Raw genomic sequence first — 13,192 nt, forward strand, 5'->3', positions numbered from 1 at the left:
AGATTCCCAGTGTCACAGATGTCCGTCATCAATGAATCCAAATGTGATATCAAGACATGGCTGAAGGCACTGGATATTGCAAAGGCTATGGGCCCTGACAATATTCTGGCAATAGTACTGAAGACATTTGCTCCAGAACTAGCTGCACCCCTAGGCAAGCTATTCCAGTACAGCTACAACACTGGCATCTACCCAGCAATGTGGAAAATTGCCCAGGTATGTCCTGTACACAAAAAGCAGAACAAAGCCAACCCGGCCAATTATCAACTTATCCGTCTATTCTTGATGTCGGCAAAGTGATGGAAGGGGTCGTTGACAGTGCTATCAAGCGGCACTTGCTCAGCAATAGCCTTCTCAGTGACGTTCATTTTGAGTTCTGCCAGGGCCACTCAGCTCCTGAGCTCATTACAGCCTTGGTCCAAACATGGAGAAAAGAACTGAACACTGTCAACATCCTGGGGGTTACCATTGATCAGAAACTGAACTGAACCAGCCATATAAATTTTGTGGCTACAGGAGCAGGTCAGAGGCTGGGAATTCTGTGGCAAGTAACTCACCTGTCTGTGCGCCATCTACAAGTCAGGAGTGTGATGGAATACTCTCCACTTGCCTGGTTGAGTGCAGCTCCAACAACACTCAAGAAGCTCAACACCATCCAGGAGAAAGCAGCCCGCTTGATTGGCACCCCATCCACCACCTTCCACTTTCACTCCCTTCGCCACTGAAGCACAGTAGCAGCAGTGTGTACCATCTACAAGATGCCCTGCAGCAGCTCGCCAAGGCTCCTTCAACAACACCTTCCAAACCCGCGATCTCCACCACCTAGAAGGACAAGGGCAGCCGATGAATGGGAACACCATCACCTGCAAGTTCCCCTCCAAGGCACGCCATCCTGACTTAGAACTATATCGCTGTTTCTTCACTGTCACTGGGTCAAAATCCTGGAGCTCTCTTCCTTAAAGCACTGTTGGTGTAACTACACCCCCCTGGACACCCAGCGGTTGAAGAAAGCAGCTCACCACCACTTTCTTAAGCACAATAAGGGATGGGCAATAAATGTTGGCTTAGCCATGAACAAGTTTATAAAAAAAAAAATACTGGGATTGGGGGTGGTGGTGAAGTGCAGATACTTTTTCTGGAATGATACCTGGACTCCAAGGGTTAAATTATGAGGAGAGATTCCACCAACTTGGGATGTATTCCCTGGAATTTATAAAGTTTTTTTTATGGCATTAAGGGGAACAGATAGGCAGGCCAGCCAACACACCCAGAATCTTGATGTGCATGTCCATTCAGTGCCCTCCTGCAAGCCACTCCGTCGAGATCCTCTGCAGCATTATTTGGCTGCCATCTCACCGAGCAAACAAGCCATCCTTTACCCCTGGCCCTTTTGCAGCCCATTCTTGCCCGGGAGCTCACCACTTGGTGATTCCAATTTTGTGCTAGCCTGCTCGGTAAGTGCAGTGCCAGTGTCTGAGAGTGTCAGATCAAGTGATGGGGCCTTTTTATCAATGCTGTGCTGTTGCTCTCTCCCATTCCTTCTTGGGCTGCAGTGGCTGGGCAGCTAACAGTTCTTGGGTATCTGAAAGTAGGAACTCAAGGGGTAGGTTCTTGTGAGAGAAGTAGTTTGGGGCGGGAAGCAGGAGGTCCATGATCACACCAGCTTGCTTATCATCCAGATTACAGGAGGAGGCTGTGCTGGGTGTTTAGAAGGCAGAAGATGCCATCACCCTCAATGTTCTCATGACATTGGATGCCATGGGCTCTGTTGCAACCATGATACAGAAAGCCATCTCCTCTGTAGGGCTCAGGAGATGCGGGCATCCTTTTTCCGCACCAGCTGTGCTGTGTTCCCTTCTGTTGTGTGCTGGGTATGATATGTCGTGCGAAGATACATTCATTGACTCCTCCCATTTAAAATTCTCCTCGTTGTGTTTAAATCTCCAAGGCCTCACTGTTCCTTATCTCTAACTTTCTTCAGCCTTGCACGACTCAAGAACTCTGCGTTCCTCCAACTTCCTCTTCTATATCCTCCACTCCCTTCATCTGCCATTCGTACTATGCCTTCAGCTGTCCAGGTCCTATGTTTTGTAGTTCCCTTTGGAAACCTCTCCTGCTTAAAACCCATCACTTTGCCCAAACTCTGGGTAACAGCCCCTCTACCCTCACCAATCTCTCCTTAGACTCAGCATCTTTAAACCTCTGAAGAACCAGAGGATATTTTTCTACATTTTCTAAATTTGCTATGCAGATGCAAGTTATTGGGATCTTTCATGTGTACATGTCAAGTATTCCTCCTTTTGTTTCCAGAATTGTTTGGAGGGGTGTTCTAGGGGGTGCAGGCGAAGTTTTAAATCTCAAACCTTTGTAAAATTTTTGTTTCACAGGTTGAAGAGGCGCAGCCAGTAGTAATCACCGAAGAACCAGCTGTAATTGTGGAAAGTTCTTCCCAGGATATCACTTCCCAAGTGCCAGACACACTATCAGAGACGGAATCATCATCATCTGCCACGAAACAAAATAGCTTGCCTCCTTCACAAGGTCAGTATTTGAAATCTCTCTAAATGCGGCCAGGGTTGTGTGTATATGATATGAAGATCAGACAAATTTTAAGTGACGTCAAGCTATAACTTAGAAAGTTTCCTATTAGCATGAAGAAATTAGGGGGTGAAATATACAAGGTAAGTATGATTCATATCTACTGAGGAATTCTGATAGCCCACCTATTACACCAATGGACCAACTACACTGTATATCCATTACAGTTTATGCCCAAACATGGACAAGAGTTGAATTTCGGATGCTGGGTGAGAGTCACTGCCCAAGGGGATTTGAGGAAAAGATTTTTCACCCGGAGGGTGGTTGGAATCTGGAACACTACCTGAAGGGATGGTGGAGGCAGGAACCCTCACAACATTTAAGTATTTAAATGAGCACTGGAAACGCCATAGCATACAAGACTACGGGCCAAGTGCTAGAAAATTGGATTAGAATAGATAGGTGCTTGATGGCCGGCACGGACACGATGGGCCAAAGGGCCTGTTTCTGTGCTGTATGACACTATGACATTAAGACAGCATTTGACTGAGTGTTCCATCAAGGAGCTGTAGCAAAATCTAAGTTATTGGGGAAAAAAAGCTCTTTTCCTCAGGGTAGTGTCCTAGGCCCAACCATCTTCAGCTGCTTCATCAATGACCTTCCTTCCAACATGAGATCAGAAGTGGGGATGTTCGCTGATTGCAGTGTTCAGATACTGAAGCAGTCTGTGTCCGCATGCAACAAGACCTGGACAACATTCATGCTTGGGCTGATAAGTGGCAAGTAATATTTGTGCCACACAAGTGCTAGGTAATGACCATCTCCAACAAATGAGAGTCTTAATTATCTCCCCTTGACATTCAACGGCATGATCTTTACTAAATCCATCACTATCAATATCCTGGGGTTACCACTGACCAGAAACTTACCTGGGCCAGCCACACACACACTGTGGCTACAAGAGCAGGTCAGAGGCTAGGAATTCTGAAGCAAGGGACTCGGATACTGACTCCCCAGAGCCTGTCTTCTATCTGCAAAGCACAAGTCAGGAGTGTGATGGAATACTGTCCACTTGCCTAGATGAGTGCAGCTCCAATGAACACGGATCTTGACACCAACCAGGGCAAAGCAATTCGCATGATTGGCACCCCATTCACCACCTTAAACGATCATTCCCTCCACCACTGGCACACATTAACAGCAGTGTGTGTCATATGTACCATTGTTATGTGCATACTTCTGTGTAGGAGGATAGTGATAATCATCAAGAGGACATAGCCTGGATGTTGGAATGCATGGACAAGTGGCAGATGAAATTTAATGCAGATAAGTGTGAAGTGATACATTTAGGTAGAAAGAACAAGGGGAAGCAATATAAATTAAAGAAAACAATTCTAAAGGGGTGCAGGAGCAGAGGGATCTGTGGGTATATATGCACAAATCATTGAAGGTTGCAAGGCAGGTTGAGAAAGCAGTTAATCTGGGTTTTATAAGTCGGGGCATAAAGTACAAGAACAATGAAGTTATGATAAACCTTTATAAAAGATTGGTTTGGCCTCAGCTGGAGTATTGTGTCCAGTTCTGGGCACCACGCTATAGGAAGGATGTTAAGGCATTAGAGAGGGTGCAGAAAAGATTCACAAGGATAACGTTCCTCATCCTTGGGACTAGTTACGTAGATAGATTGGAGAAGCTGAGCTGTTCTCCTTGGAAAGAGGAGATCTAATAGAGGTGTTAAAAATCCTGAGGGGTCTGGACATAGATAGAGAGAAACTGTTAACCATCGGCAGAAGGATCCAGAAACAGAGCACACTGTTTTAAGGTGGTTGGAAAAAGAAGCAATGGTGTGATGAAAAACTTTTTTCATGCAGCGAGTGGTTAGGATCTGGAATGTGCTACCTGAGAGCGTGGGTGGTGGAGGTAGGTTCAATCGAGGCCTTCAAAAAAAAAATTGGATAATTATCTGAAGAAAAAAACTTTGCAGGACTACGGGGAATGGCCAGGTAGTGAGACTAGGTGAGTTGCTCTTGCAGAGATCATGTATGGACATGTTGAGCCGAATAGCCTCCTTCTGTGCTGTAATTGTTCTGTGATTCTATGCTGCACTGTAGCAATTCGCCAAGGCTCTTTCGACAGTATCTTCCAAACCCGCGACCTCTGCCACCTAGAAGGACAAGGGCAGTAGGCGCAAGGGAACACCAGCACCTGCAAGTTTCCCTCCAAGCCACACACCATCCTGACTTGGAAGCATATTGTCGTTCCTTCACTGTCGCTGGGTCAAAATCCTGGAACTCCCTTCCCAACAGCACTGTGGGTGTACCCGCACGACATGGATTGTAGCTGTTCAAGAAGATGACTCAGCATCATCTTCTTAAGGACAATTCAGGATGGGAAATAAATGCTGGCCTTGCCAGTGACGTCCACATCATATGAATGAAGAAAACAAAGCCCAACATAGCATATCCTATGAATGCTTTATAAATGTTGAGAGGCTACTGTTTTGATCTGTGTACACCAAGACTGCTCTCTTTCTAGATTGTGGCTGAAATAGAAACATAGAAAATAGGAGCAGGAGTAGGCTATTCAGCCCTTCGAGCCTGACCCACCATTCATTATGATCTTTTTTTTAATTCATTCATGGGATGTGGGCGTCGCTGGCCAGGCCAGCATTTATTGCCCATCCCTAATTGCCCTTGAGAAAGTGGTGGTGAGCTGATCATGGATGATCATCCAACTCAGTAACCTGTTCCCGCTTTTGCCCCATATTCTTTGATCCCTTTCACCCCAAGAGCTGTATCTAACTCCTCCTTGAAAACATACAATGTTTTGGCCTCAACTGCTTTCTGTGGTAGTGAATTCCACAGGCTCACCACTCTCTGGGTGAAGAAAATTCTCTGCATCTCAGTCCTAAATGGTTTACCCCGTATCCTTAGACTATGACCCCTGGTTCTGGACTTCCCCACCATCGGGGACATCCTTCCTGTATCTACCCTGTCAAGTCCTGTTAGAATTTTATAGGTTTCTATGCGATCCCCCCTCTTCTGAACTCCAGCGAATATAATCCTAACCAACTCAATCTCTCCTCATACATCAGTCCCACCATCCCAGGAATCAGTCTGGTAAACCTTCGCTGCACTCCCTCAATGGCAAGAACATCCTTCCTTAGATAAGGAGACCAAAACTGCACACAATATTCCAGTTGTGGCCTCACACATAATTGCAGCAAGACTTCCCTGCTTCTGTACTCGAATCCTCTCGCTATGAAGGCCAATATACCATTTGCCTTTTTTACCGCCTGTTGCACCTGCATGCTTACCTTCAGCGACTGGTGTACGAGAACACCCAGGTCTCGTTGCATATTCCCCTCTCTCAGTTTATAGCCATTCGGATAATCTGCCTTCCTGTTTTTGCTACCAAAGTGGATAACCTCATTATCCACATTATATTGCATCTGCCATGCATTAGCCCACTCACTCAACTTGTCCAAATCACCCTGAAGCCTCTCTGCATCCTCCTCACAACTCACCCTCCCACCCAGTTTTGTGTCATCTGCATATGCAATCATTAATATATATTGTGAATGGTTGGTCAAATTCATGACTGTTTTGCTTGTGGCAATTTAGATGGTTCTGCAGTTTTTCCATGAATTGTTGTCCAGATGAAAATCTACAGTTGTCATAGTTTTTTAATTTGATTTTTATCTGATGCATTGCAGAACACCTGGAATAGTTTTTAATTTGATTTTTATCTGATGCATTGCTGAACACCTGGGAGTGTTTATAACCAGCTATTCCTGTAATAAGGACAGTGCAGTCTTCACACAATGGCTCGTGGGATAAATGCACTGTGTGGTGGGCTGGTGGTGATGCTATTCTCGCATCAGAACATCTCTGGTTCAGTTGCTGTCTTTGTTGAGTTTGCTAATTTTGGCCAAGGCAGCAATCCGGGGAGTTGCAGTGTCCCTTAGTCAAAGGAGAGCCCACATTCCAACTTTAGCCAGTTATGCCTCCTAGAAGGTATGAATGAATGTCAATTCAGAAACAAATTGATGATTTCGTGACTGAAGACTGAACTCTTGGGTACAATACTTTCACAATTCTTTCACAAGTAGCAACAGTTTTTCCCTATCCACTCTGTCCAGACCCCTCATGATTTTGAATGCCTCTATCGCATCACCTCTCCGCCTTCTCTTTAAGGAAAACAGCCCCAACTCCAATCTATCTTCATAACTGAAGTTCCTCATCCCTGGGTCTATTCTCTTCTGCACTCTCTCCAACGCCTTCACATCATTCCTAAAGTGCCGTACCCAGAACTAGACGCAATACTCTAGCTCCAAACTAGTGTCTTATCGGTTCAACATAACCTCCTTGTTCTTGTACTCTATGCCCCTATTCATAAAGCCCAGGATATTGTATGTTTTATTGACCGATCTCTCAACCTGTCCCACTACCTTGAATGACTTATGCACATTTACCCTCAGGACCCTCTGCTGCTGCACCCTTTTAGAATTGTACTCTTTGTTATATTGTGTCTCCATGTTCTTCCTACCGAAATAAATTACTTCACGTTTCTGCACATTGAACTTCATCTGCCACTTGTCTGCCCATTCCACCAACTTGTCTGTGTCCTTTTGAAGTCCTACGCTATCCTTCTCACAGTTCATGATTATTCCCAGTTTTGTATCATCCACATATTTTGGCATTGTGCCCTGTACACCGAGGTCTCGGTCATTAATATATATTAGAAAAAGTAAGGGTCCCAACACTAACCCCGGGGAGCTCCACTACAAACCTTCCTCCAGCCCGTAAAACATCCATTAACCACTACTCTCTTTTTCCTGTCACTCAGTCAATTTCATGTCCATGTCATCAGTGACCTTCCCTCCAGCATAAGGTTAGAAGTGGGGATGTTTGCTGATGATTGCACAATGTTCAGCACCATTCACGACTCCTCATACTGAAGCAGCCCTTGTCCAGATGCAGCAAGACCCGAACAATATCCAGGCTTGGGCTGTTAAGTGGCAAGTAACATTTGCGCCACACAAGTGTCAGGCAATGAGCATCTCAAACAAGAGAGAGTCTAACCATCTCCCCTTCATATTCAGTGGCATTACCATCACAGAATCCTCCACTATCAACATCCTGGGGGTCACCGTTGACCAAAAACTGAACTGGACCAACTACATAAATACTGTCGCTGCAAGAGGAGGTCAGAGGCTGGGAATTTTGCAGCGACTACCTCATCACCTGACTCCCCAAAGCCTGTCCACTATCGACAAGGCACAAGTCAGGAGTGTGATGGAATACTCTGCACTTGCTCAGACGGATGTAGCTCCAACAACACTCAGGAAGCTCAACATCATCCAGGACAAAGCAGCCCGCTTGATCAGCACCCATCAACCACCTTCAGCATTCACTCCCTTCGCCACTGGTGCACGGTGGCAGCAGTGTGTAACATATGCAAGATGCGCTGCAGCAACTCACCAAGGCTTCTTCAAACAGCATCTTCCAACCCTGCAACCTCTACCACCTAGAATGACAAGGGCAGCAGATGCGTGGGAACATCACCACTTGCAAGTTCCCCTCCAAGTCACACATCGCTGGGTCGAAATCCTGGAACTTCCTTGGTAACTGCACTGTTCGAAACCATAGAAAAATGGCACAGAAGGAGGCCATTCAGCCCATCCTGTCTCCGCCGACCGAAACAATTAGCCACCCAATCTAATCCCACCTTCCAGCACCTGGTCTGTAGCCTTGCAGGTTACAGCAGTTCAGGTGCATGTCCAGGTACCATTTAAATGATTTGAGGGTTTCTGCCTCCACCACCATCCCTGGCAGTAAATTCCAGACACCCACCACCCTCTGGGTGAAAAAGTTTTTCCTCATGTCACCTCTAATCCTTCTACACCTTAAATCTGTGCCCCCTAGTAATTGACCTCTCCACTAGGGGAAACAGGTCCTTCCTGTCTACTCTATCTCGGCCCCTCATAATTTTGTACACCTCTATTAAGTCACCCCTCAGCCTCCTCTGTTCCAGGAAAACAACCCTCGCCTACCCAATCTTTCCTCATAGCTGCACCTTTCAAGCCCTGGCAACATTCTTGTAAATCTCCTCTGTGCTCTCTCCAGAGCAATTATGTCCTTCCTGCAATGTGGTGACCAGAACTGTACGCAATACTCCAGCTGTGGCCTAACCAGCGTTTTATACAGTTCCAGCATTACATCCCTGTTTTTGTATTCTATACCTTGGCCAATAAAGGAAAGCCGCCTTCAGCGCTCTACCTGTCCTGCCACCTTCAAGGATCTGTGGACACGCACTCCAAGGTCTCTCACTTCCTCTACCCCTCTCAATATTCCCTGTACTGCTCTATTAACATGACATCAGGTTAAATATTCACTTAAGAGTCGGTGTTTTTTTTAATTTTATGGATGGGGGTGTCGCTGGCAAGGTCAACATTTGTTGCCCATTCCTAATTGCCCTTGAACTGAGTGACTTGCTCGGCCATTTCATAGGGCATTTAAGAGTCAACCACATTGCTGTGTGTCTGGAGTCACTTGTAGGCCAAACCAGGTAAGGACGGCAGATTTCCTTCCCTAAAGGACATTCGTGAACCAGATGGGGTTTTACGACAATCGATAGTTTCATGGCACCAATACTGAGACCAGCTTTCAATTCCAGATTTTTAATAATTAATTGAATTTAAATTCCACCAGCTGCCGTGGTGGGATTTGAACCCATGTCCCCAGGGCATAAGCCTGGCCCTCTGGATTACTGGTTCAATGACATTACTACTATGCCACCGTATCCATGGTGGAGGTACAGGAATAGGGCCAGAAAGTGGAGTTTATGTATGAAATAAACAAAAAGAGCTGGAAATAATCAGAACTTTGAAAGGTCACAGATCTGAAACATTAACTCTCCTCCTCTCTCCACAGATGCTGCCTGACCTGCTGAGTATTTCCAGCACTTTGTTTTTATTTCAGATTTCCAGCATCTGCAGTATTTAGCTTTTATTTTACAGTTTGAGTTGCCGCTGTTGCTAATACAGTGCTTTCTGTTTGTGGAAACCAGACGAGTGCATCCTTCCGATGACCAGCGATACACATAATCGCGGCTAATTGTGCCCATTGTCACAATCCTGTCTTTTTCTTGGTTTCAGCAAAATCTGAAGAAAACTGGGAGTCACCGAAGCAGATCAAGAAGAAGAAAAGAGCAAGAAGGGAAACATGAGCTTTGTTTTGTATTCAGTGGTCAGTTGTTATGCAAAATGATCTTGAAGAAAAAAAAAATCTGTTTATGCAATAATTTGTGAAAATGTACAGAATTTTATAGAAGAAAATTTGACTGTAATTTTTATTAAAACTTATTGCAATGCGCATGAGCAACTTGATTTGATACAATGTAACAAACTTCAAGTGAAACACACTGATGCTGTCTACAGCCAATTTCATGCTGGGCCTGAGTTTGTTGACACTAGGAAGTGTATGATTTTTGTCTTTTCTTTAATTTTTTTAAAAAGGTTTAGGAAAATCTGTGCAGAACCAAATCATACATTATGACCATGGGGTCCACACTAGAGATTTGCAACTAAAAGTTGACTTTTAAATTCAGAAATTGGGCCACAGGAAGAGTAATTTCTAGGGAGATTTTTGCTTTTCTGTTCCACATTTTGCGCCCCCCCCCCCCGCCCCCTCTCTTTCCCCCCCCCCCCCCCCCCCACTCAAACTTATGTTTAATTTCAAAGGATTGAAGAAGCTGCAGTTGTTCTTGTGAGGGAATGGGAGAGCCTCTGAGCTGCAGCAAGCACATCACCTTAGAAAAACACAGTTAAATGTAGATCACATGGTGTTCAAATGGTATAGGGTTGAGCATAAAGCAGAAGAAAAAAAGGGAAGAAAATATTTAGATAGCTTTAATATTTGTGGCCAGAATTTCAATTTATATCAGGAATGACATTTTACTGCCTTAACCTGTAGTATGTAGAGAGAAATGTGTTTAGATAACCTAAAGTGAAATTACAATTTTCTAAGAATCATTAAATGCTGATTCATAACAGTGGGAGGTTGGGTGGGTTGGTAGGAATTAGCATTTACATATGGTCGGAAGGTGTTTAGCGTTGGTTAACATTGGAAAAGCACTGCAAAATATCCAGCTGTTCAGACAGATATTTTCTTAAAGAAAAACTCAATCTCAAGATGTCATCCTTCTGCTGACTAAAGTGGGCTTGTCTAACCTGTCATTTGGTTCGGCCAAAAATTTGCCTCTGCTCCCAAAAGACTCCTGTGGGGGGTTGACACTGTTCAGTCGTCAGTCACTAGACTTTGCCAAACAGAATAAATCTAATGGATACCAATCACTAGCAGCTGAGAACTCTTGGTCTGAGGGTCTCATTACTACTGCTTTCACACAAGTAAGAAGGCTAATGAGAGAGGGAAGAAAATTAAATTGGGTAAAAACAAATGGGAATACTTGAAATAAAAGGTTTATAAAACGGTCAGAGTTAAAGCACAAATATTAAAGAAAAATACAAATTATTAAACTCCTATTCTGGTTAGAACCTGAACCATAGCCCTGCAGGTAAGATTCCAGTTTCTACTTTGCAGTGTTGGCATCTGAGTATTGTTAGAAATGACTGGTGCATGCTATGCCATGTGCATTGTTTAATAACTTTACCAAATGTACATTCTCTTGATGAGGACCATGGTATTTTACACCACCTACTTGAGTTAACCTGATCATCGTAAGCCATGATTATTGTTTTTGAATGGGTGTAAAATGTTCATGCTGCACAGTGAAAGAAAATGGAGCATAAATTTAAACGAGCTAATACTAATGGTACTTAGTCCACTAATCTACTGTGTCATGACTGTTACTGAGTTTGGTGGGACAAGATTGCTAAGGTTTTGCAAAGTTTAAATAATGAGTGTCATTATGCTCCCAGTAACCTGCCTTAATTGGTTATGACGTGGTATTTGTTGTGCTTTCGTAATTACCTTGATTACTAAAGTTAAACAAATGTATTTATACCTGTTTCAGAAACATAGCAAGTATGTTTACATGTTCTAAAGTTTGTTAAAATGCAATGAATTTCTAAGTTGATTTGTTCAAATAAATTTAGCAAATTAATATGTATGCACTGTATATTTCTTCAAAGCATCTTGCGGCAGCATAAACAAGTCTTCGAGATCAGTTTGAGTTTTTTGGGCTGCACAGCATTCGAGGGTGTGGAATGACTACCAACGTAAAGGAGGGCAAAGGGGAATGCGGAAGAGACAAATTGGGTGTGAGAGGAAGGAGGAGAGGTGTGGAAAGAAGGGGGAGTGAGAGGGAAAAGGAGGGAGGATAGTGGGAGAGGGGAAGACGATAACTGAGGATGTGAAATTAATCAGTGGGGGTATGAGGTTTCACACAACAGCCAGCCATTGAGGGGGAAAAATACAATCCATTGAGGGGATATTGTAGCGGGTGAATGCAGTTGGAGGAAATGGGGACGGGGGTGGGGGGTGGGGTTGATAGTGTGGTTACTGTTAAAGGGGACTTGAAGTGGGGTAAGGGTACTCTGAGAGACACATCAATACCTGGTGGGAGGGGGCAGAGAGATTGGCAGCAAGTGCATTGATTGAGATTGTTATCGCTGGAGCAGAGAAGACTGAGGGGTGACCTGATTGAGGTGTGCAGGATTATGAGGGGCATGGCTAGGGTGGATAGGGAGCAGCTGTTCCCCTTAGTTGAAGGGTCAGTTACGAGGTGAGTTTAAGGTGAGGGGCGGGAGATTTAAGGGGGATATGAGGAAGAACTTTTTTACCCTGAGGGTGGTGACGGTCTGGAAAGCCCTGCCTGGGAGGTTGGTAGAGGCAGGTTGCCTCACATCCTTTAAAAAGTACCTGGATGAGCACTTGGCACGTCATAACATTCAAGGCTATGGGCCAAGTGCTGGCAAATGGGATTAGGTAGACAGGTCAGGTGTCTTTAATGCATCGGTGCAGACTCGAAGGGCCTCTTCTGCACTGTATGATTGAGAGATGGAAAATGTAGCCAGCAAGGGTGGGGTTTGAAATCTTTCTCATTAATGTAAGGGGGTGAAAAACACTGTTCAGGAGAGGAATGGGCACAAAAGTGGGTGGTTGTTGGGCTGAAAATATGCTCCGTGATGGGGTGCAATGTATTTGTGACTATCAAAAGACACTATTCTGATGACTGTTTATGTATGCTTTGGAGGTCTTTTTGTCCTATTTGGAAGAGTGGCACTTTTCAGTCTTGGCTGAGCTTTAAGTCGCGCTTTAAAAAAATAATTATTTCGGGGGATGTGGGTATTGCTGGCTAGGCCAATATTTATTGCCCATCTCTAATTGCCCTTGGGAAGGTGGTGGTGAACTGCCTTCTTGAACTGCTGCAGTTCATGTGGGGTAGGTACACCAACAGTGCCGTCAGGGAGTTCCAGGATTTTGACCCAGTGACAGTGAAGGAACAGCAATATAGTTCCAAGTCAGGATGGTGTGTAGCTTGGAGGGGAACTTGCAGGTGGTGGTGTTCCCATGTATCTGCTGCCCTTGTCCTTCTAGGTGGTAGAGTTTGCAGGTTTGGAAGGTGCTGTCAAAGGAACATTAGTGAGTTGCTGCAGTGCATCTTATATATGGTGCACACTGCTTCCACT

General features: G+C 44.6%; 1 protein-coding gene across 3 annotated transcripts in view; it reads left to right on the forward strand.

Moving 5' to 3' along the window:
* The window catches only part of LOC137369747 (protein LYRIC-like), a 95,943-nt gene extending 84,279 nt beyond the window's left edge, over positions 1–11,664 (forward strand). For all 3 annotated transcript variants that reach the window (XM_068031144.1, XM_068031141.1, XM_068031143.1), the window contains 2 exons: positions 2,388–2,541; positions 9,698–11,664. In XM_068031144.1, the coding sequence (XP_067887245.1) occupies positions 2,388–2,541; positions 9,698–9,768 (225 nt within the window). In that variant the 3' untranslated portion in view covers positions 9,769–11,664. The remainder of the gene's footprint in view (positions 1–2,387; positions 2,542–9,697) is intronic.
* Positions 11,665–13,192: the final 1,528 nt, after the last annotated feature.

This window comes from Heterodontus francisci, chromosome 5, assembly GCF_036365525.1.
Source record: "Heterodontus francisci isolate sHetFra1 chromosome 5, sHetFra1.hap1, whole genome shotgun sequence".
NCBI classification, from domain to species: domain Eukaryota; kingdom Metazoa; phylum Chordata; class Chondrichthyes; order Heterodontiformes; family Heterodontidae; genus Heterodontus; species Heterodontus francisci.